Raw genomic sequence first — 22,733 nt, 5'->3', positions numbered from 1 at the left:
CAGAAGCTTTGTATTTTTAGTTTCTATATTTAGGTTTATGATCCATCTCAAATTAATTATTGTGTATACTTGGGAGATATGGGCTAAGATTAATTTTTTCCATATAGGTACCCAGATGTTCCACTGTTACTGAAAAACTTGTTTCCCACTGACTGGCTTTAGTGCTATGGTCAAAATTCAATTGCCCTAATCGAATGAGCCTATTTCTGCCCTCTCCTGCAGGGTGAAACAATATGCTGTGTACTTTGAACACTCTCATATATTCGTGCTGACATGTCAAGAAGGCCAGGCCCTTATTGCTCTTCTCCCAGTCCATGGCTGTTCACATTCTTGTTAGCTATAACCGGCCCAGCCAGTGTTACCCTAATACCAAAAGAAGACAAAGATATTATTAGAAAAGAAAACTACATTTGATCCTGCAATCTCATTACTAGGCATCCACCCAGAAGAAAAAAAAATAATTTTCTCGTAAGGATATTTGCACTAGATTGTTTATCGTAGATCAATTTATAATCACCAAAATGTGGAAACAACCTAAATGCCCACCAATCCAGGAATGGATTAACAAGCTGGGGTATATGTATACCATGGAATACTATTCAGCCATTAAAAAGATGGAGACTTTACATCTTTTGTATTATCCTGAATGGAGTGAAATACATTCTTCTTAGTAAAATATCACAAGAATGGAGAAACAAGAATCCAATAGACTCAATTCTAATATGAACCCAGTACACATCTAATACATGCCCACATAAGAGAAAAACTCAAATCAATTCAAGGTGGGGGGTGTTGGAACAAGATAGTGGGACAGGGGAGGATGGAGGGGGATGGGTGGGCTCCCACTTAATGGACACAGTGTTAGGGTGTATGGCACATCTCTTTGCGGCAGGACACAACTGTAAGGGGGACTTTACCTAACACACGCAAACACTGTAACCTAATTCTTTATATCCTCAATTAACCTGAAAAAAAAAAAAACTGTCAGGGCGGCACCTGTGGCTCAAAGGAGTAAGGCGCCGACCCCATATGCCGGAGGGGGCAGGTTCAAACCCAGCCCCAGCCAAAAATTTCCAAAAAAAACTGTCCCCCGAATTCTCAGAGAGACAGACTTGAGAGAATTTGCTAGTCTTTATTAGTGCTTTGCAAAATAAACCCTTTCTCTGCTGTAAAAAGAAAACTATAGAGCAGATTTGCTCTTGAACATTAATGGAAAATCCTTGACAAAGTAGTAGCAAATCAAATTCAACAATGTATAAAGAGAATTATATACCACAACCAAGTGGTATTTATTCTAGGTATGCAAGATTGGTTCAATATTCAAAAATTAAGTAATGTGGGCAGTGCCCGTGGCTCAAGGAGTAGGGTGCCGGCCCCATGTACCCGCGGTGTGGGGTTCAAGCCTGGCCCAGGCCACGACTGCAAAGAAAAAAAAAAAATTAAGTAATGTAATCTATCACACTAACAGCCTAAAGGAAAAATAAATCATATTAAAATGATCATATTAATAGATTCAGAAAAGAATTTGACAAAATCCAATACCCATTCATGATTAAAACTCTCGGCAACTTAGGAATAGAGGAGAACTTCAATGTGATAAAGAAAAATTATGGAAAATGTACAGCTAACATCATATTTAATGATGAGAATTTTAGGCTTTCCTGATAAGATCAGGAACAAGGCAAGAATTCCCCTCTCACACTAATTTTCGACATTGTACTGGAGGTCCTAATGCAATAAGACAAGAAGAGGAAATAAATCTGGCCCAATGTAAACTCACGTGTTAGCACAACACCAAAGGCTAGCACAGGACATTTGCACATTTGATTCCCCTCTTTTTTTTTTTTTTTTTTTTTGTAGATACAAATTCCCCTGTTTTTATTTATAAACCTGAAATGAAAAATGGCATTTAATGTAACTTCTGAATTCCTAAAACATATGCAATACTATCTTCACTGTTAAATAACTCCTTGACTGATGAAGAGTATAGGTTAAATAAGTAAAAATTAATCTGAAGAAAAGTTTACTTGATTAAAGCTGTTCAAGTTTATCTTTTTTGTGTGAAGCCACATCCCCTATAAAGCAGATACCACCTTTGGCTAGCAAAGCACTGCCAGCTTGAATGCTAACTGCTCCAGTTCCATACTTATTCCTGGATAGAGTGGGCAAAATTTCAGTAGAGACTAGATGACATATACCATGGGGAACAAGGCTTATGCTAAAATTCAAAAGCCTAAGGGGAAAAAAATAATAAAATTTTTATTACTTTTATTTGATTTTTAGAAGTCAGAATGTGTTAACAGATACACAATTAAATTTACTTTCATTCCATGTTTATTGAATACCTGTGCTATACCAGCTACTTGCTAGAGATAAAAACATACATGAGATTTGGTCCTTAACTTAGAAAGCCTAAAAAGAAAGACATAAAAAACTAAAACATAAAGCGGTAAGTACTAAAATAATATCTTCAAAACAATCAGAAGGGAGTATTATTTCTTGCTAGAAGGGTGCCACAGAAAGGTACACAGAGATGACATTTGAACTGAACCTTCTTCTTTTTATAGATTGCTTGCTTTTGCTTATTTAGATTTTTTTGCATTAAGCTTGCCAATGTCCCATCTGCCTCTATATCATGGCAACTCTTTTTTGTTGTTTTTTTTTTTTTTTGAGACATCTCACTTTGTAGACCTTGGTAGAGTGCGCTGGGATCACAGCTCACAGCAATCATCTCAGATTCTTGGGCTCAAGCCACTTTCTTGCATCAGCCTCAGGAGTAGCTGGGACTAAAGGCGCCCACCACAACGCCCAGCTATCTGGCTCAGGTTGGTCCCAAACATGTGAGCTCAGGTGAGGAACTTTTTTCTTTCTTTTTTTTTTTTTTTGAGACAGAGTCTCAAGCTGTTGCCCTTGGTAGAGTATCGTGGTGTCACAGATCACAGCAACCTCAAACTCTTGGGCTTAAGTGATTCTCTTGCCTCAGCCTCCCAAGTAGCTGGGATTACAGACGCCCACCACAATGCTTGGCTACTGTTTGTTGCAGTTGTCATTGTTGTTTTAGCTGGCCCCGTTGGGGTTCAAACCCACCAGCCTTGGTATATGTGGCTGGCGCCCAACCCACTCAACTACAGGCACCGCCTCAGGTGGGGAACTTTTAAAACTACTGATGCAAGGTCACAGAATACAAAGTCAAAATATAAAAATTAGTTGTATTTCTATATATTTATAGCAAACTATTGAAAATGAATTTAATAAAATAATTCGATGCTATTTTAGTAGCATCAAAAGCATCAAATATTTAGGAATCCATTTAACAAAACATACATGATCTTTATAAAACATTGCTGAAAGAAATTAAAGAAGATGTAAATAAAAGGAGAGATAGACAACATTAATGGATTGGAGGATTCAATATTGTTAAGATGTGCATGCTCCTCAAAAGGTACGGAAAGAACTCGAACAAACACTTCATAAAAGATGATGTATGAATAGCCACAATAAGCACATGAAAAAGAGCTCAAATCAGTAGTCATCAGAGATGTGCAAATGAGAATCATGAGATGCCATTTCATAGTCACTAGAATGTCTAAAATGAAAAAGATTGACAAAAGAAATTTTGATAAGATTGGGAACAAGTAGAACTCTCATATTGTTGGCTGGAATGTACAACCACCTTGGAAAACTAGCAATTTCTTGTAAAGTTAAATACTGTATTACAGGTTCATCTATTTTATGAAACAGCAATCCCAGTCCCAGGTATTACCCAAGATAATGAAAATAATATTTCCATAAAAAGACTTGTACAAGAATGTTTACAGTAGCTTTATACTAGTCAAAACATGCAAAACTCAACATCCACCACTAGGAGACTGGAAAAACAACTGTGGTATATTCATAGAAGAGAATACTACTCATCAAAAAAAATGATGAAGTACTGACGCATAAAACTGGACCAATCTCAAAAACTTTTTGTTAAACAAGAGAGACTAGACCCCAAGGAGGATGCACTGTGTGATTCCATTTTATGAAGTTTAACAATAGGAAAATTAATCTATGGTTACAGAAATCTCCTGTGGAGACAGGAACTGACTGGAAGAGGGAATGAGGGTAATTTCTTGGGTGATAAAAATGTTCTATAGCTCATTGTGGTAGCGAGTATAGGAGTCTATGTATTTGTTAAAATTCATTAATTGATTTTAATGGTAATAATAAGATATGATTATTATACTATAAACAAATTTTACTTCAAGACAAACAAAATTAAATCTGCCATATAGACCCAAATATCATAAGAAAAGTCAAATGGTTAATGACAAACAGGGAAAGAGACAAAGGCCTTAATTTACAACTGCCATCACAAATTAGTAAGAAGTAGATAAACAACTTAGAAAAATAAACAATAAAAAAAGAAAAATAAACAATGGTCAAAATTAGGAGGTTTATAAAAAATAATACAATTGTTTAGTAAGATTTAAATGATGCTGAAAGTTATTTCCAGTTGAAATAAGAAATGCATTTAAGAAATGCAAATAAAAATAAAATACTATTTTCTACCTCTCAGATTATAAAATTTAAAAGTTTGGAAATAGCCAGACATGGTGAGTATGTCAGGGAACTAAATACTTTCGTGAGTAGAAAACAAAGTGGTGAAATATATGGAATTTTGGATCATTATAAGTGGCAATTTAATTTTAGCAAAATATTATTTGTATAATTAATATGATGGTGATTTGCATTTTTCTACTTTAAATTCACTTTATAAATTTATTTTTTGCTTTAGAATTACATACAAAATATTTTAAAAGGAGCTTATTCTAAATTTTGTGAACATTCATGTCACTTTTTAAGAAAAGGGTACTTGCTAATGGGGAGCCACAAAACTCTGAGTAGAGGCCTATTCCAAAGTTAGGAATGAGGTATCACCAAAACAGTAATTTTGGCACTGTTGGGTACAGTGAATCAATATTATTGAATGGAATCTTGGAGAAAAATTTAAAAATGGCTTCTTGGCTCCTTGCGGGGAAGATTACTAAAAAATGAAAACAAAGCACAAAGGTAGAGCCAGGAAATGGGGGAAAAGGAAGGCTGGGAAGGATGCATTTGCTACATATCCGCAAAGGAATGAGTGAGGGAAAAGGTTCAAACTTCGAGTGGTTACACTCTCAAAATATTAAAAGCAAATATCTCATTTATCTACTTACGTTTCAAAACTTTATTACTTTATTGATAAAAAGTGACTAGAATAATTATACATACTAGTTCAGATAAATCCTAAATATTCCTCTTATAATAATGCTTATTGAAAAAATTTATACAAACCTGTGGCCAATTAACATTTTAAAAAATTCATGTCAGCTGGGCACCTGTAGCTCACTTAAAGTGCTGGTCCTGTGTACCATGGGTGGGGGGTTTGAACCCTAGGTCTGCCTAGGTCTGCTTAATAAAAAAAAAAAAAAGAAAAATGTTCATGTCACATATTTACCTGTCTACTAGTAGAGTATCACTTGTTATAATTAAAATATCCAGGCAATCTTCCAGTTCCTTTTTACGGTCACTTGTCTGTACAAGACTCATCAACAAACAGAGTTTGAGCCAATTGTAAGTCCCAGGAGGAACAATCTGTGATGCAAAGATATTGGCAAGTATTGCTGTAAACTTCCAGCATGAACTGGAAGTCAAGGAAAGGAGACGCTTGAAGTCGTCACTAATTCCTGAAGGAACTGAAAATAAATATTAACACATATGTTAGAAAGGGATTTAAAACGAAAACACATTACAGACACTTGATTCCATTTATCTAAAATATCAAATTATAGTTTTAAAGACATATTCAAATTCTTACAATGATATTAAATTATGATTGGAGGCACACTGGTCTATCATTTCTACCCCAGGAAGTATGATAAAGGGAAGAGATCACCCTGTGTGTTCAAACAGATTGACTGGGGCCTGCGGACAAATTCTTCATTCTTTTTTTTCAAAGATTGATGTGAGCAGAACCAGATCATGGAACTCTTGCCTACTGTGTTTGCATATCTATGTTTGAAAGGGTATCACTTTCTTTCTTTCTTTCCTTTTTTTGAGAGAGAGTCTCACTCTGTTGCCCCAGGCTAGAGTGCCATGGCATCAGCCTTGTTCACAGCAACCTCAAACTCCTGGGTTCAAGTGATCCTCCTACCTCAGCTTCCTGAGTAGCTGAGACTACAAGCACCCACCACAATTTTTCTATCTTTAGTGGAGACAGGGTCTCACTCTTGCTCAGACAGGTCTCAACTCATTCCTGAGTGCTAGGATTACACGTGTGAACCACTGCACCTGGTGAAATAGTATCACTTTCAATGAGGGACAATAAGCAGAATGAGGAATATTTGAATGTTGCTGTTAAAAGGAAAGATTTATATTCTACTACTTTGAAAGCACTATACTGTACTATATTGCAACATTCTAGATCTTCTCCATCCCCTAGATCTCTCCAATTCCTGAATGACTGGTTTATCAAATTGATCAATTTGGGGAAAAAATGCAGTGCATGTATATCCCAGTCTCCTTCCTCTTGGCTGATGTCATAGAGCAATGATCTTCTATACTCACCCATCCCCATGGACTAAGTGAGGCCTTTTAGCCCAGCTCTTGACACATTTGGGTGGGTAAATTTGCCTAATTCTGGATGTCAGCGTAAGAAAGCACACTTTTTCGCCTATATGTAAGGAGGATTGCTCAAGCCCAGGAGTTAGAGGCTGCGTTGAGCTATGATGGCACCACTGCACTCTAGCCTGGGAAACATATTCTACTATCAAAATCAATAAATCTTCAGAAACTCAACAGCAGAAAATATTAAAAAAGATCACTAAACTAGCCCATCAGTGCTTTCTTTTAATAAACTTTTCTTTTCAAGATAAGTAGAAATATTTAGAATCCACTTACATTTAAATTCAAGTTGGGCCTCTATTATTGCAGATGGCTATCTATTCATTCCAAAAATTCTAGCTCTACCCAAGATTTAACCAGACTTTTCTACATTTAGATATTTGTGAACCAAGTTAAAAGAATAGGTCTGCTCTCCACTTTTGTTTATTTAATATGCTAAAATCTGCTGGAGCTGTTAAAAGAAATTATCAGTAATAAAGGTAATATTTTGGCCCTCATCTGCTTCTGCTTTTATCTTTTGTCTTATTTATTTATTTGTTGGTTTATTTATTTAATTTACTTAGTCTATTTTTTTTGAGATAGGGTTTCAAACTACTCTGTTTCCCAGGCTAGAGTGCAGTGGTATCATCATAGCTCAACGCAGCCTCTAACTCCTGGGCTTGAGCAATCCTCCTGCCTCAGTCTCCTGAATAGCTGAGACAGACACACACCACCACCTCGATTAATTTTTCTATTTTTTTGTAGAGATGAAGACTCACTCTGCTCTGACTGGTCTTAAATGCCTATCCTCAAACAACCCTCCCACATCAGCCTCCCAGAGTATTAGGATTACAAGCATGAGCTGTGCATTTGGCCTATCTTATTTAAAAATATTTTTTTAGAGACAAGGGGCTCTCTATGTTGCCCAGTCTGGTCTAAAACTCCTGGTCTCCCACCTCAACCTCCTGGGAGCTGGGACTACAGATGTGAGCCACTGTAACTAGCTCTTGTCTTATTTCTTGATTGGTTCAGCACTCACTTGAGGAAAATTATGCTATTTTATAGTTCTCTTTTTCAGATCAAAACTGTTATTTAGAACTGCCTTACTAGAAAATAAAGAATGGTATAGTAACCTCTAAGTCTTGGCATCCTGAAGCATTTTTCTCATTGCTAATTATGACAAAAGAATCAAAATAGGGCAGCGTCTGTGGCTCAAAGGGGTAGGGCGCTGGTCCCATATGCCAGAGGTGGCAGCTTCAAACCCAGCCCTGGCCAAAAAAAAAAAAAAAAATCAAAATAAAACTTAGCTCGGCTTGGCGCCTGTGGCTCAAGTGGCTAAGGTGCCAGCCACATACACCTGAGCTGGCAGGTTTGAATCCAGTCCAGGCCCGCCAAACAGCAATGATGGCTTCAACCATAAAAAATAGCCAGGCGATGTGGCGGGCGCCTGTAGTCCCAGCTATTTGGGAGGCAGAGGCAAGAGACTCGCTTGAACCCAGGAGTTGGAGGTTGCTATGAGTTGTGATGAAACAGCACTCTACCCAGGGCAACAACTTGAGGCTCTGTCTCAAAAAATAAAATAAAATAAAATAAAATAAAATAAAATAAAATAAAATAAAATAAAATAAAACTTAGCGCAAAGAAAGGAGTCTTGTCTGTTAGGAGGCTTCCACAACATTGTCTTGTTTTATTTCTTTCATAGCATTTATTATTTGAAATTGTCTTATTGATTAGTTTACAAGTTTATTATCTGTCTTTCATACAATTTAAGAGGAGGAACCTTGACTGTCTTGTTTATAACTTATAACAAATTATATATGTATATATATGTTTATAACTTATAATAAGTTATAACATGTTTATAACTTATAGTAAGTTATACCTTGTTTATAACTTCTATTCTTATATAGAAGAATGCACACAGGCAAACAATATTTATTTGCTGAACGGATTTAAATTTAAATATTTGTTAATATATGGTGCTTATATTTTCCTTACCTTTTGAATTACAAAAAGTTATATTATTTGCTTCTATACAGACAGTAGTTTGTGCAGTTTCTACACATGTAGGAATTCCAATAATTTTATATTCATTTCCTATATTCATTTTATTCACTGATTCATCTAAAATTATTAAACAGAAGAATATATATATTCATTAAATGAACTTGTACATGATCATATGGCTTAAAGATCCAGAACTAGTAATAATTCAGGAGTTGAGTGTTTACTTTTATTTAGTATAATATCCATATACAGTGACATTATTAATGTAAGTTGATACAATTTTATTGCTGATAAATTTTGATTTTTATATGCAATGATGAATTAACTTCAAGAAGCATGTGACACAGCAACTAGATACTCTTCTATAATATAGTCAAAAGAAAAAAAATCATTCTATATAAGATGAAACATCTTTGCATTAAATAACAAAGAATGTTAATAAAAGTGACCTTATGAGTAATAATTTTATTTGGGAAGACAATTTTACGGTCTTCAATACATATAAGGTACTGTACATATATTGTCTGTCTACAAAACATCTGAGTACTTGTACATACATTATCTAATTGTAAACTGTAAGATAGGTAGATATTCTTACCTCAACATTATATTTGAAGAAACAGAGAGCATTAAGTGACTCACGGAAGGCTAAATTACTAGTAAATAGCAAAACTGAAATTCACATCTAGGGTCTGTCTATTTACAAAGTCTACCCTCTGGCATTATACTAGGTTCCTCTCTTGTATCTACAAACTGGGCAAGGCTTTTCATGAGTTCCAAGTTTATTTTAAAACATCATTCCAAACATTCTGATCCTCCACACTTAGAAGTTGACTAATGGTAAAGCTGTGAAAGACAAGTTCACAAGGGGTGGCCTGGATTAACTTCTTTCTTTCTGTGAAGATTAAACAATGATCTCCATTTTCTTCCTTTTCTCTCTAGCTCCAGAGAACCGAGCAATAACTCCAATATTTATTGAAGACACACACGGAATAATGAGAGATCATTGCCTTAAAATTACGGTAACCCTGGGACTTACTTAGCATAGTGCTATGGACAGGTGCTAGTACATGCGTATCATTTTAAGTGAGTGTTGTATAACTAATTAAATAATTGATACATTACTTAAATACGAATATTTTTTAAAACACACAAGAATAAGAAGATGTGGTTCTTAAGCTATAGAAGTACTATTTATAATATATGAGTATAAACAAGTCAATTACATAATTTATAGCAATTTATTTTGACTTCAAACAGAATTTACTTACCTCTTAGGAAAATTGTAAGAGACTGGAATCTAAATGGCTGGTTGTTAGAATATCCTCGATAAGCCTGAAGTGCCTTTGTGGTAATTATTTCAACTATCTGTTTATCTTAAGGAAAAGTGAAAAAATAATGACATATTAGAATATACATTCAATGTAATTTTCACATTGAAATATCTATTTTACAAACTGACACTATTTTACAAATTGTAATTATAAAATGTAAATGCATTTTACCACCAACTACTCTAAATTTTCTGTCTTCTTGAAGTGAAGATGCACAGAGATTACACAAAAAGTCGTTTCGTACTGTTGCAGATTCTGTAGCACCAGGCACATGCACTCTTATATACTGAAATCCTGAAAGAAAACAATGAAAAGCTTATTTCATTGTTTATTATTATTAAACAACAATAATTGTTATTATAAATTATTATTTCATAATTTATTTTCAGATTTAGCTATTTTCAATCCATTAAAAATTATATTTATTCATGGCCTGGCAAGTGGCCCATGCCTGAAATCCTAGCACTCTGGGAGAGTGAGGTGGGAGGATCCCTTGAGCTCAGAAGTTCAAGACCAGCCAGAGCAAAAGTGAGACTCCATCTCTACCAAAAATAAAAAAATTGATCCAGGTGCTGTGGTGGGCACCAGTAGTCCCAGCTACTCAGAAGGCTGAGATAGGAAGAACAGATTACTTGAATCCAGGAATTTGAGGTTGCTGTGAAGTTGGCTGATGGCACAGCACTCTAGCCCAGGAGACAGAGTGAGACTCTCTAAAAAAAAAAAAAGAAAAAAAAAAAGGAAGGAAGGAAGGACCTCTGTAATCCTAGCACTCTGGGAAGCCCAGGTGGGTGAATTGCTTGAGCTCAGAAGTTTGAGACTAGCCTGAGCAACAGAAAAACCCCATCTCTACTAAAAATAGAAAAACTAGCCATTGTGGGGGTTGCCTATAGTTCTAGCTACTGGGGAGGCTGAGACAAAAGTATTTCTTGAGCCCAAGAATGTTAAGTTTCTGTGAGCTCTGACATCACAGCACTCAATCCCAGGGTGACAGAGTGACACTCTTTCTCCAAAAAAAAGAAAAAGAACAAATACTTCAGCAACACAGGTGCATTTGTTAAGTTGGGACCAGGGGAGAAAAGGAGAAAGAATGTTTTTTAAAGATTACTAAAGCAGGCTCGGCGCCTATAGCTCAGTGGCTAGGGCACCAGCCACATACACCAGGAGCTGGCGGATTCGAATCCAGCCAGGCCTGCCAAACAACAACCAACAAAAAAAGAAAATAGCCAGCCATTGTGGCAGATGCCTGGTAGTCCCAGCTACTTGGGAGGCTAAGGCAAAAGAATCATTAAGCCCCAAAATTGCAGATTGCCATGAGCTGTGATGCTACAGCACTCTACCTCGAGTGACAGCTTGAGACTCTGTCTCAAGAAAAAAAAAGATTAGTAAAGCAAAAGTATACACATTAGGAGATATCAAATTTTATTCCACTCTTTCTACTTTATGTTTTCTAACTAACTATAAACATAATTTGGGGTTAAACAATAAATTGCTTGATGTTTTGATTTTCCATTTTAATGTTTACCTTTTGAAAGGGGGCATGCTTCATCTGTACAAAGGAACCTTGCACCTTGTGTATGCTTAGTTACAGTCATCATTGCAATCACAATTCCTTGTAGCATATAAAATCTCTGAGATGTATAATCAAGTGGAAAGTCACTAAGATCAAGAGCATAACTTGGCAGAGCAGGTAAATGTGTTAACTTCAGCACAATATTAATCTAATAGGAATATAAAATTGTATTAAAAATTGCAGATCCAATTTTACTTGCATTACAATATAGTAAGTATACTGCTGAGTAAATTAACTAAATGATTTGTTAATGTTAGCAACAAACGTTTAAGCATAAGAGAAAAGAGGTTCTAGTATAAAATCAAAGAAGTGAAAATCTTATAATCTAGTGTTTTTAATTGAAAATATCGGTATGAACTCATCTTTCCAAAAATGTACACATTTCCTTGCTATATCCACTGAAAAGACTTGAAAAAACAATGTTAACCCAAGAGCAAAGAACTCCTAGTACCCAGAATGTGATCTGTAAATACCATTTCTCACTAAAAGGAACCAGAGCTCCCTGGAGAAATGGCTGATTCAGGTCTGGGACAGAAAATATACCATATGGACTGGGGCATCTTCTTGTGACAGAAATCAAGGGATCCATAAAAAGCAAATGGCATATGTATGTCAAAAGGATATAGGTGCAATTTGAAGAGCATCAAAAGGAATAACAGATTCATTAAAATATCAGCTATATTAAAAAGTCCATGAGTTCTTCATATTTTAAAAAAGAAAAAACAAAAAGCAAAAAACCTTGGAGTTTCATCATCGGAAGCTGCTAGATTTCAACTTGTTACTTTCTGAAAATGTATAAAGGTAAAGAATCACACATTTATCCTGTCTTTCCAGTAAAAATTGTATTTCAAAGTAAGCAAATAGTTGATGAGGAAAAATTTCTTCTATGGAGTAATTTTGGCTAATAAATTCAGAAAAAATGCTAAAATTGAAAAAAATGCAATTTGACAACTCCTAATTCAGTCAAAGATTCTAAGCGGCGCCTGTGGCTCAGTGAGTAGGGCGCCGGCCCCCTATGCCGAGGGTGGCGGGTTCAAACCCAGCCCCGGCCAAACTGCAACAACAACAACAACAAAAAAAATAGCCGGGCGTTGTGGCGGGCGCCTGTAGTCCCAGCTGCTCGGGAGGCTGAGGCAAGAGAATCGCGTAAGCCCAAGAGTTAGAGGGTGCTGTGAGCTGTGCGGCACTCTACCCGAGGGCGGTACAGTGAGACTCTGTCTCTACGAAAAAAAAAAAAAAAAAAGTCAAAGATTCTAGGCAATGAACATCAATGGCTGCTAAAACCATTAAGTAAAAGTTGATGAGAAACCATATAATGGAGAGATCAGAATGATATCACATGAACCCACTGATCGACTGTGATACTTAAAAGTAGAATAACAGATATTATATCCCCCTGATATAGTGCAATATAGAATACATTATATCAACAATGGTGTATTCTTGTCAAAATGAGTTGACTCTGAATCAAAAAATCCTTTAGAGCCAACTTCTATTTCAGAAATATGAGGTACAGGAGAATAAGATAACTAGCACCACAAAGAAGCAATTAGACAACTTCAGGTCATATAACAAGGGACAATTAACTAGTTTCTTCAAAAAGTCATTGGTATAAAAAGGGTGGGGGGGAATAGTTCTAGACTGAAAGAGACTTACTGAGATGTAAGAATCAATTATGATGCGTGAACCTCGTTTTGGTCCTGATTTGAGCCAACTAATTGTAAGACATTCTTGAGAAAAAAAGCAAATTTTAATATGAAATGGATATTAGATGATATCAAGGAATTACTGTTACTTTTGTAAGGGAGTGATGATGGCATTGTAGTTATACAGGAAAAATGTTCATAGTTTTCAGAGGTTGATACTAAAGTATGTAGGGATAAAATAATAGAACATCTAGGATTCGCTTTAAAATATTTCAGGAAAAAACTGAAGATACAGGTATGGCAAAATATTGTAACACTAAATCTGAGAGATTCAGTATATTATTCTCTTTGCTTCGGGTATGTTTGAAATGTTTTATTATAAAAGTGCTTAATGTTATAAGTAACAATATAGGGAATAAAAATGCATGTGTAAGATAGTTCATTGAACTTTGAAAAAATATAGTATACCTTTTTTTTTTGTTTGTTTGTAGAGACAGAGTCTCACTTTATGGCCCTCGGTAGAGTGCCCTGGCCTCACACAGCTCACAGCAACCTCTAACTCCTGGGCTTAGGTGATTCTCTTGCCTCAGCCTCCCGAGTAGCTGGGACTACAGGCGCCCGCCACAACCCCCGTCTATTTTTTTGGTTGCAGTTTGGCCGGGGCCGGGCTTGAACCCACCACCCTTGGTATATGGGGCCAGTGCCCTCCCGACTGAGCCACAGGCGCCGCCCTAGGTACCTTTTAATAAACAAAAAGAATTTTTTTTTTTTTTAAACAGTCTCAAGCTGTTGCCCTGGATAGAGTGCAATGGCATCATAGTTCACAGCAACCTCCAACTTTTGGGTTCAAGTGATCCTCTTTCCTCAGTTAAAATAAATGAATACAGAAATATTTATTTAGAAGTCATCATAAAAGTTTGTATCTGAGTTTCCTTTGCTAAATTTCACTAAAACTTACTTGAGTTTCTGTTTGTAATTGTCCAATTAATGAGAGAGTCTTAACAGCAATAAAACAGACCTATGATTTCAAACAAACAAACAAAAAAGTTACCAAAAATTCCATGTGGTATAAAATTATTTCTTTCTTTAACTTACTGATTGAAAAACTCGAGCAGCTTGTAAAGGCTGATGTAAAATGTGATTTCCAAGTTCGGCATCTAATTCAACATGAGAAGGATTTATTAAAATATTGAATCGATAGACAGCAGAACTTTGTTTAGAATCTGTGAAAACAGATAAAAGTCATAGTCAAGATAATTATATGTTGGAATTTAGTTGATAGTTTCTAAAATAAACTCATGGCTCGGTGCCCACAGCTCAGTGGCTAGGGCGCTAGCTACATACAACCAAGGCTGGCAGGTTAGAACCTAGCCCCGCCTGCTAAACAATAATGACAACTACAAGAAAAAAATTGCCAGGTGTTATGGCAGGCGCCTGTGGTCCCAGCTACTTAGAAGGCTGAGGCAAGAGAATCACTTAAGTCCAAGAGTTTGAGGTTGCTGTGAGCCGTGACGCCATAGCACTCTACCGAGGGCAACATATGAGACTCTGTCTCAAAAAAATAAATAAATAAAATAAAATGAGGGCGGTGCCTGTGGCTCAGTGAGCAGGGAGCCGGCCCCATATACCGAGGGTGGAGGGTTCAAACCCAGCCACGGTCAAACTGCAACAAAAAAATGGCCGGGCGTTGTGGCGGGCGCCTGTAGTCCCAGCTACTCGAGAGGCTGAGGCAGCAGAATCGCCTAAGCCCAGGAGCTGCAGGTTGCTGTGAGCTGTGTGACGCCACGGCACTCTACCGAGGGCAATAAAGTGAAACTCTGTCTCTACAAAAAAAAGGAAAATAAAAAAATAAAATGAAATAAAATAGTCATCTTTGCCAAACATACCATTCTAGTACTTGCAATCATCTATAAACTTTTGGAGGCCTCCACTTCTGTCAAGATAAATAAGGGCTACCTCTTTCATTTTTAGATTTGACATTTTCTCCTAGTTAATGATTCTTCTGTGTTACCAACTGATAAACCACAGTTGTTGGTAAAGAGTATAGATGGTGAAACTATAGAAAAAGGATCAGAAAACCTAGAAATAAAATAAGACAAATTTTACTTTTGAAGTCCTATAGTAAGACTTTACAAACTATTAAAGTGTGAAATAAAACTAAGTAAAATCTCTAACTTTGAAAAAATTCCTACCCGAAGAGAAACAAAACTTTGCTTTCTTTTGCCAAATAACATTTTTATCAACACTAGGTTCTAAGATCCTCTCATAAGATTGCAAACTGAAAAACAATAGCCTCAAATGTTTAACAGAGTAGGTAATTACAAAAAAAATGCTTGTTGAAATAAACAGTATCAGATAATGAGGATCTCTGGTGTTTTAAAATGAAAGTGGAATAGATGTCTTGAAAATTTAATCTAAGTAGCAAAATGTGGTAGAACAAAGAAACCTGGGAAATTTGAGAACTTGATTCTAGACCCAGCATTTCCTGGTTGTTGTGGGGAAATCATCTGACCTCTCTTTAGCAGCAGTTCTCAACCCTTTGTAACAAGGAAAATACATCCTGCATATCAGATATTTACATTATGATTCATAACAGTAGCAAAATTACACTTATGAAGTAGCAATGAAAATAATTTTATGGTTGGGGGTCACCACAACATGAGGAACTGTATTAAAGGGTCGCAGCATTGGGAGGCATTAGGAAGGTTGAGAACCACTGCATGGGAAAGGAAAGGGTTGTATTAGATCATTAAGGCCCTTTCAGTTCTGTAGCTTGTATCAGTGACCAACATAAAACATTAAACCATGGTAATGAGTACAGAATGGAATATATAAAATTCATTTAAAGACAAGAGGCACTAATTGGAAACAATATATAATTGCAGTAGGTGCTAGGAATAAAATGCTTAAGACTAGATACTGCCTTTCAAGAAGCTGCCAACTTAGAGAAGTCAGAAATAACGACTAACACATTGGTTCACTGGTTTCCAAATATTTACTTGGCATCTACTATTTACTGGGTACCAGACTGTCCTATGCACAAAGGATACAAAGATGAGTAAAACGTAGCCTCTTATCTTTCACAAAGAGTACAGTGAGGGAAGACACATGTAAACAGTTATGTGACAATTTAAGTGCTATAATAGAAACATGAGTATACTAGGAAGCACAAAAGGGCCAACATTTACGAAATACTTTACAAATATTTGATATTGGGATCATCTTGCATATGGGTCATAAGATTTTCTATTGTTTTAGGACATTTTAGTTGAATACAGTAGGGTTATAGAGAAGCTATGAATTCTACTTTAAAAGGGTCATTTGATAGATGAATGTTTCACTTATTGGAAGAGAGGTGAAGAGAAAGAGGAGGCAGTGTTCCAGAGATAGAGGTCACTCCCTACCTCCATTATCAGTTCTACACCACTGGATCCATATTTCTACTATTTGGAGTTTAGGCTACTTTCCAAAGAAAAGTAACTGAGACTGTCCTTTCCAAAATTACTTAGGGGTGAAACTTCAGAGTTTATTTCTCGGTGGCCATCAAGTACAATGATCCTAAAATGCGTGTTGTGTTTAGGACATCAAGTTTCACCTTCTGGGGTAACATTAGGTTTTCAGGGATGAATGAAAATGATAAAGAAAGAGTTGGGTGAGGTCAGATTATGCAGATTCTGAAAACTTTTGTAGTCCATGATGATTATTTGAGAACTCACTAACATTTGTAAAACAGAGACTAAATAATGGTCAGATTTTTTTTTTTTTTTTTTTTTTTTTTGAGACGGAACCTCAAGCTGTTGCCCTGGGTAGAGCATCACAGCTCACAGCAACCTCCAACCCTGGGCTCAAGCGATTTTCCTGCCTCCGCCTCCCAAGTAGCTGGGACTACAGGCATCTGCCACAACGCCTGGCTATTTTTTTGGTTGCAGCCATGATTGTTGTTTGGCGGGCCCGGGCTGGATTTGAACCCGCCAGCTCAGGTGTATGTGGCTGGTGCCTTAGCCGCTTGAGCCACAGGCGCCGAGCCAACGGTCAGATTTTTATTTTGGGAATCAGTCCCTGCCGCCGCTAGTAAAGTAGGTTGGAGTAGCGGAAGAGTCAATAATCAGCTTTTAGGTGTTGCAACATTCTTAAAAATAGTATGGCCAGTTCTGGAGCTTTAGCAATTAATAAACTCATGGCTCGGTGCCCACAGCTCAGTGGCTAGGGCGCTAGCTACATACAACATACAAGAGAAATGGAGTAGTTAGAGTCTAGAATTTTAAAGACTTTACACGGGACCTGGTTAGTAGCGGGTCCGTACAATACGGGGAAGAATAATTAGCCAAGGGTAAGTGGGTTGGCGTGACTGGATGATGTTGCTCTCATAGGTAGTGTGGCACCCAAAGAGAAGCGCAGGGAGATCAGGGAAAGTTCATTCGCGATAACCTGACTTTGCCTCCTGCGACGCCCAGGTCTATGCGAGGCCGGCGGGAAGTAAACCAGCGCCTGGAACTCAGCACCGTGGAAAGGAGGAGGCTAAAGTCTGGGCGCCAGCGTTAAAGTGGCGGTGCTGGGGCGTCGAAGATTTTCAAGGAAGAGGATTAAGTGGACGAAAAGATACGGGAGGCTGTGAAAAGCATTAAAAAAGGCGAAGAGGGATAGAATTCTAAGTCTTTGGCCCTCCCCAGAGTATAAAGAACCCAGTTCTGGCCGGGCGCGGTGGCTCACGCGTGTGACCCGGGCATCCTGGGAGGCCGAGCGGGCTGAATCGCCCAAGACCGGCCCGGTCAAGAGCCAGACCCCGTCTCTAAACACAGCCGGGCGCCTGCTGGCCCAGCTACTTGGGAGGCTGAGGTAGGAGGATCGCGTTAGCCCAGGAGTTTGAGGTTGCTATGAGCTAGGGCGACGCCACTGAGCTGGAACCTGGGCGATAGAGTGGGACTCGGTCTCAAAACAAAACAAACCCCAAGTTCTGCTTTACTTGCAACAGGCGCGAAATCCTATCCCCTCCTCGCCCGGTCAGCAACCAGGGATGGACTGAGGAGGGGAAGGCGGCAGGAAAACACTTCACAACCAAAGCGGATGGGTAAGGAGCCAGCCTCACCAAGTAGGACCCAGAACCCCTGCCACGCACTACAGCAACCTCCGGTACCACCGCCCTCGGCCGGGTGCTGGTTTGCACCCGCGCAGTCGCCCACCAGCTAGTCCGTGGCGCTCCTGCAGCGCCGGTGCGGCGGGGCCCTGGCGCGCGAGCGCCTTCTCCCGGGACTGCAGGCGCCCTTCTGTGGCCAGGGAAACCAGCCGGCTGGTCCCCGCTGCGTTAATTTCTTCGCGCCTGCTCCCTCCCACCCAGGCCGAGAAGAGACAGGGCTATGGTTGCTTTTCCATGTTACTGCAGGCAGAGGGTGTCGATGTTTGCCTAAAAAATTTAAAACTGCTGGTGGTAATGCAGTGGCTTGCAACTTCGGAAAACAAGCCAGTACGCCCTCAAAGAACTAAACCCAGAGTCCACCCCTACGTGTGCACACATGTGACCCAGCGATTCCACCCTTACGTGTGCACACGTGCATACTCAAGAGAATTGAAATGCTCGCGTGGAAACCTAGGCACGAATGTCCATGATATTATTCATAGTAGCCCCAAAGTAGATAACCTAAACGTGCTTTTTTTTTTTTTTTCTTTTTTTGTCTTCAGACAGAGTCTTACTTTGTCACCCTGGATAGAGTGCCATAGTGTCACGGCTCACAAACTCTTGGGCTCAGGCTCGGTGCCTGTGGCTCAAGCGGCTAAGGCTCATACAGCAGAGCTGGAGGGTTCGAATCCAGCCCGGACCCGCCAAACAACAATGACCGCTGCAAGCAAAAAATAGCCGGACGTTGTGGCGGGCGCCTGTAGTCCCAGCTACTTGGGAGGCTGAGGCAAAAGAATTTGTGGCTCAGTGAGTAGGGAGCCGGCCCCATATGCCGAGGGTGGTGGGTTCAAACCCAGCCCCGGCCAAACTGCAACAAAAAAATATCCGGGCGTTGAGGGGGGTGCCTGTAGTCCCAGCTCCTTGGGAGGCTGAGGCAAGAGAATCACGGAAGCCCGAGTTGGAGGTTGGTGTGAACTGTGTGACGTCATGGCACTCTACCCGAGGGCGGTAAAGAGAGACTGTCTCTACAAAAAAAAAAAAAAAAAAAAAGAATCATTTGAGCCCAGGAGGAGTTGGAGGTTGCTGTGAGCTGTGATGTCAAAGCACTCTACCCAGGGCTACAGCTTGAGGCTCTGTCTCAAAAAAGATAAAAAAAAAGAAAAAAGCAAAAACAACTCTTGGGCTCAAGAGCTTCTCTTGCCGCAGCCTCCGCAGTAGCGGGAACTGCAGGCGCCCACCGCAATGCCGGCTCTTTTTAGAGACCGGTCTTGCTCAGGCGGGTCTGGAACTCCTGAGCTCAAGCAATCCACCCGCCTCGGCCTCCCAGAGTGCAGGATTACAGGGCTGAGCCACTGTGCGGAGCCCTAAATGTTCATCAGCCATCAATGGATAAATGTGATGTATCCATACCATGGAATATTTGGGGGCCATAAAAAGTAATGACATAAAACATATAGAGTGAAAGAAGCCAGACATAAAAGCGCACACGTGTGATTGCGTTTCTATGAAATGTCTGGGAATTTCTGTGAATCCGTACACACGCATGAAGTCCAAAAACGGGGAGGGAAAAACAGCCATTGCTAATGGGTATTGGAGTTCTTTTTACTTTCTTTTTATTTCATTTTAATTTTTTTTGAGACATTCTCACTATGTCGCCCTCACTAGGGTGCAGTGACATCACAGCTCACAGCAACCTCAAACTCTTGGGCTTAAGTAATTCTCTTGCCTCAGCCTCCCGAGTAGCTGGGATTACAGGCTCCGACCACAACGCCTGGCTATTTTTTGGTTGCAGTTGTCATTGTTGTTTAGCTGGGCCTGGCCAGGTTCAAACCGCCTGCCTCCGTGTATGTGGACGCTGTCCTACCCACTGAGCTGTGGGCACTGTCTACTTTTTTTTAAAATTGTGGTAAAATATACATAAAATCTACCATTCTAAAAAGTTTTTTTTTTTTTTAAGTAGCATTTCTATATATTTATTTATTATTATTTTTTTTTTTTTGGCCAGGGCTGGGTTTGAACCCGCCACCTCTGGCATATGGGACCAGCGCCCTACCCCTTTGAGCCACAGACGCTGCCCTAAAAAAATTTTTTTTAAAGACATGGTCTCACTGTTGGCAAGGAAGGAGTGTATAGTGGTGTCAAAGATCCTTTTGTCTCAGCCTCCTGAACACCTGGGACTTAATAATTTATTTTTTCTAGAGATGGGAAAGTGTACATTTCAGTTGCATTAAGTACAATACATTCACATTGTTGTATAACCATCACCACCACCTGTCTTCAGAACTTTTTTCCACCAAAACTGAAACCCAGGACCCATTAAACAATAATGCTCCATTCTTCCCTCCCCTGTCCTCTGGCAACTGTCATACTTTGTCTCCCTGAATTTGACTACTTTAAGTACCTCCCATAAATGGAATGAATCATATAGCATTTGTTCTTTTGTGACTGGGTTATTACCTTTGCAAAATATCTTCAAGCTTCATCCATATTGTAGCATGTTAAAATTTCTTTCCTTTTATATATACCACATTTTGTTTATCCATTCAGTTTCTTTCTGAAGTGATAGAAATGACCTAAAGTTGTGGTGATAGCTGAACAATTCTGAATATAGCTTGAATATACTGAAAGCCAATGAATTATACACTTTCGATAGGTGACTTGTATGGTATATGAATTAGATCTTAATAAAGCTGTCACTAAAAATCTTCCCAAGCTTTAAAAATTGTGCCTGTTCCTTCACCATTAGTATTTGTGATACAGTTATCAACTCTGCTCCATTGCACTGGGGAAGTGGGGACTCAGAAGGTTGGATCACTTTCCATGGAAGATTGAGGCCATTCCTTTCCACATATAATAGAGGTCACAAAACACCTCAGTTTCTTTCTTTGAGAGAATATAATCTATTTTACTGGTGAGATGAATAAAATATCTTTGTGGAATAGTAATCAATTAACAACAGCAAAAGGCTGTCTAGATTGGTACTACAATTCTGTGGTCTTGAATACTATTTTATTTTTAGAAACACAGGATTCCTTTGTTGCCTGGGCAAAACGGTACTGTCATGATCATAGCTCACTGTAACTTCAAACTCCTGAGCTTAAGTAATCCTCCTGCCTTGGGCTCTGGAGTAGTTGGGACTATAAGGCACGAACCACCAGCCATCCAAGCCTGGCTAAGTTTTCTATTTTTTGTAGAGATGGAGGGTCAATTATGTTGCCCCCGTGGGTCACAAGCAATCCTCTTGCCTCAGCCTCCCAAATGCTAGGATTACAGGCATGAGCCACTATTTTTAATATTTTAGATGGGCATAGGCTATGTCTGATGATAGGCCTTATATTTAAAAATAGAATCAGGGCAGCACCTGTGGCTCAGTAGGTAGGGCGCCGGCCCCAAATACCGAGGGTGGCAGGTTCGAACCTGGCTCTGGCCAAACTGCAACAAAAAATAGCCAGGTATTGTGGCGGGCACCTGTAGTTCCAGCTACTTGGGAGGCTGAAGCAAGAGAATCGCCTAAGCCCAGGATTTGGAGGTTGCTGTGAGCTGTGACACCACAGCACTCTACCGAGGGTGACAAAGTAAGACTCTTGTCTCACACACAAAAAAAGAATCAATTCTTCAAGAAGATATTAATATACTTTAAAAGTTTGATTAATCAGTTATAGCCATAACAGTTCATTTCTGTGCCAAAGTAATAGTTTTTTTTTGTTTACATAAATTAACCCATTTATTAGTGGCTTGTGTTGTCTGAAAAGGAAGAGCTTCTATTGGTCTTTCAGTTCCTTCAGTCTTCTAACCACAGACTTTACTGTAACAGCACAAGTGGTGTTGTAGGTCCAGGAACCACAGTGCCAGATCCCCACAGCTCCTCTCTTCATCTTGGTTTTGCCACAGAAGGAGCAAGTGTACTTGGTGTGCTGGCTGATTCCAATCTTCACTATTTTCTGGAGGGAGGCACCATAGCAGGAAGGACGATCCCGAACTTCCTGGTGCGTTTAGCCATGTCGCCATGAACCAGGCCCCAGCCCAGAGAGCCAAAGTAATAGTTTCATATCAAACGAGTCTAGCAAAATAGTCTAAAAGCTTTTTATATACTTACTCACACTCTGACATACAGGTTAGACCTAAGAATAGAATTTAATACCTTAAGAATTCAGCACATTACCACACATTGCGAACTCTTTGAAAATGACGGTTTATATCTAAAATCAAAATTTCATTGCTCCTTACTGCTACATTGCTGTAAATACTTACAGGACTTTATTATTACAGAGTATCACTGAGCATCAGAAACAAATTTTCAGGGGTAGCTTGAATTAGAAATTTCCCAATTTGGTTGAAACTTTTAAGGTATATGCAATGTGTAAAACAAGTCTTTGTGATAAGCAATATTTACTTTTAGATACATTCACATAGAACATCTGTCAGGCAGGTTCATA

At 38.7% G+C, this 22,733-nt stretch overlaps 1 protein-coding gene across 1 annotated transcript in view; it reads right to left on the bottom strand.

The window, feature by feature from the left end:
* LOC128563315 (minichromosome maintenance domain-containing protein 2-like) overlaps positions 1-22,466 on the bottom strand; it is a 304,071-nt gene extending 281,605 nt beyond the window's left edge. The window contains exons 1-8 of the mRNA XM_053558654.1: positions 22,460-22,466; positions 14,280-14,407; positions 14,143-14,202; positions 11,491-11,686; positions 10,140-10,262; positions 9,906-10,010; positions 8,626-8,751; positions 5,475-5,720 (exon numbers count right to left, since the gene is read on the bottom strand). Of these exons, the coding sequence (XP_053414629.1) occupies positions 5,479-5,720; positions 8,626-8,751; positions 9,906-10,010; positions 10,140-10,262; positions 11,491-11,686; positions 14,143-14,202; positions 14,280-14,407; positions 22,460-22,466 (987 nt within the window). The 3' untranslated portion in view covers positions 5,475-5,478. The remainder of the gene's footprint in view (positions 1-5,474; positions 5,721-8,625; positions 8,752-9,905; positions 10,011-10,139; positions 10,263-11,490; positions 11,687-14,142; positions 14,203-14,279; positions 14,408-22,459) is intronic.
* Positions 22,467-22,733: the final 267 nt, after the last annotated feature.

Source organism: Nycticebus coucang, chromosome 13 (genome assembly GCF_027406575.1).
Source record: "Nycticebus coucang isolate mNycCou1 chromosome 13, mNycCou1.pri, whole genome shotgun sequence".
In the NCBI taxonomy this organism is placed as follows: domain Eukaryota; kingdom Metazoa; phylum Chordata; class Mammalia; order Primates; family Lorisidae; genus Nycticebus; species Nycticebus coucang.
The sequence above is the reverse complement of the archived record's forward strand: the minus strand, read 5'-3'. Positions and strand labels throughout refer to the sequence as shown.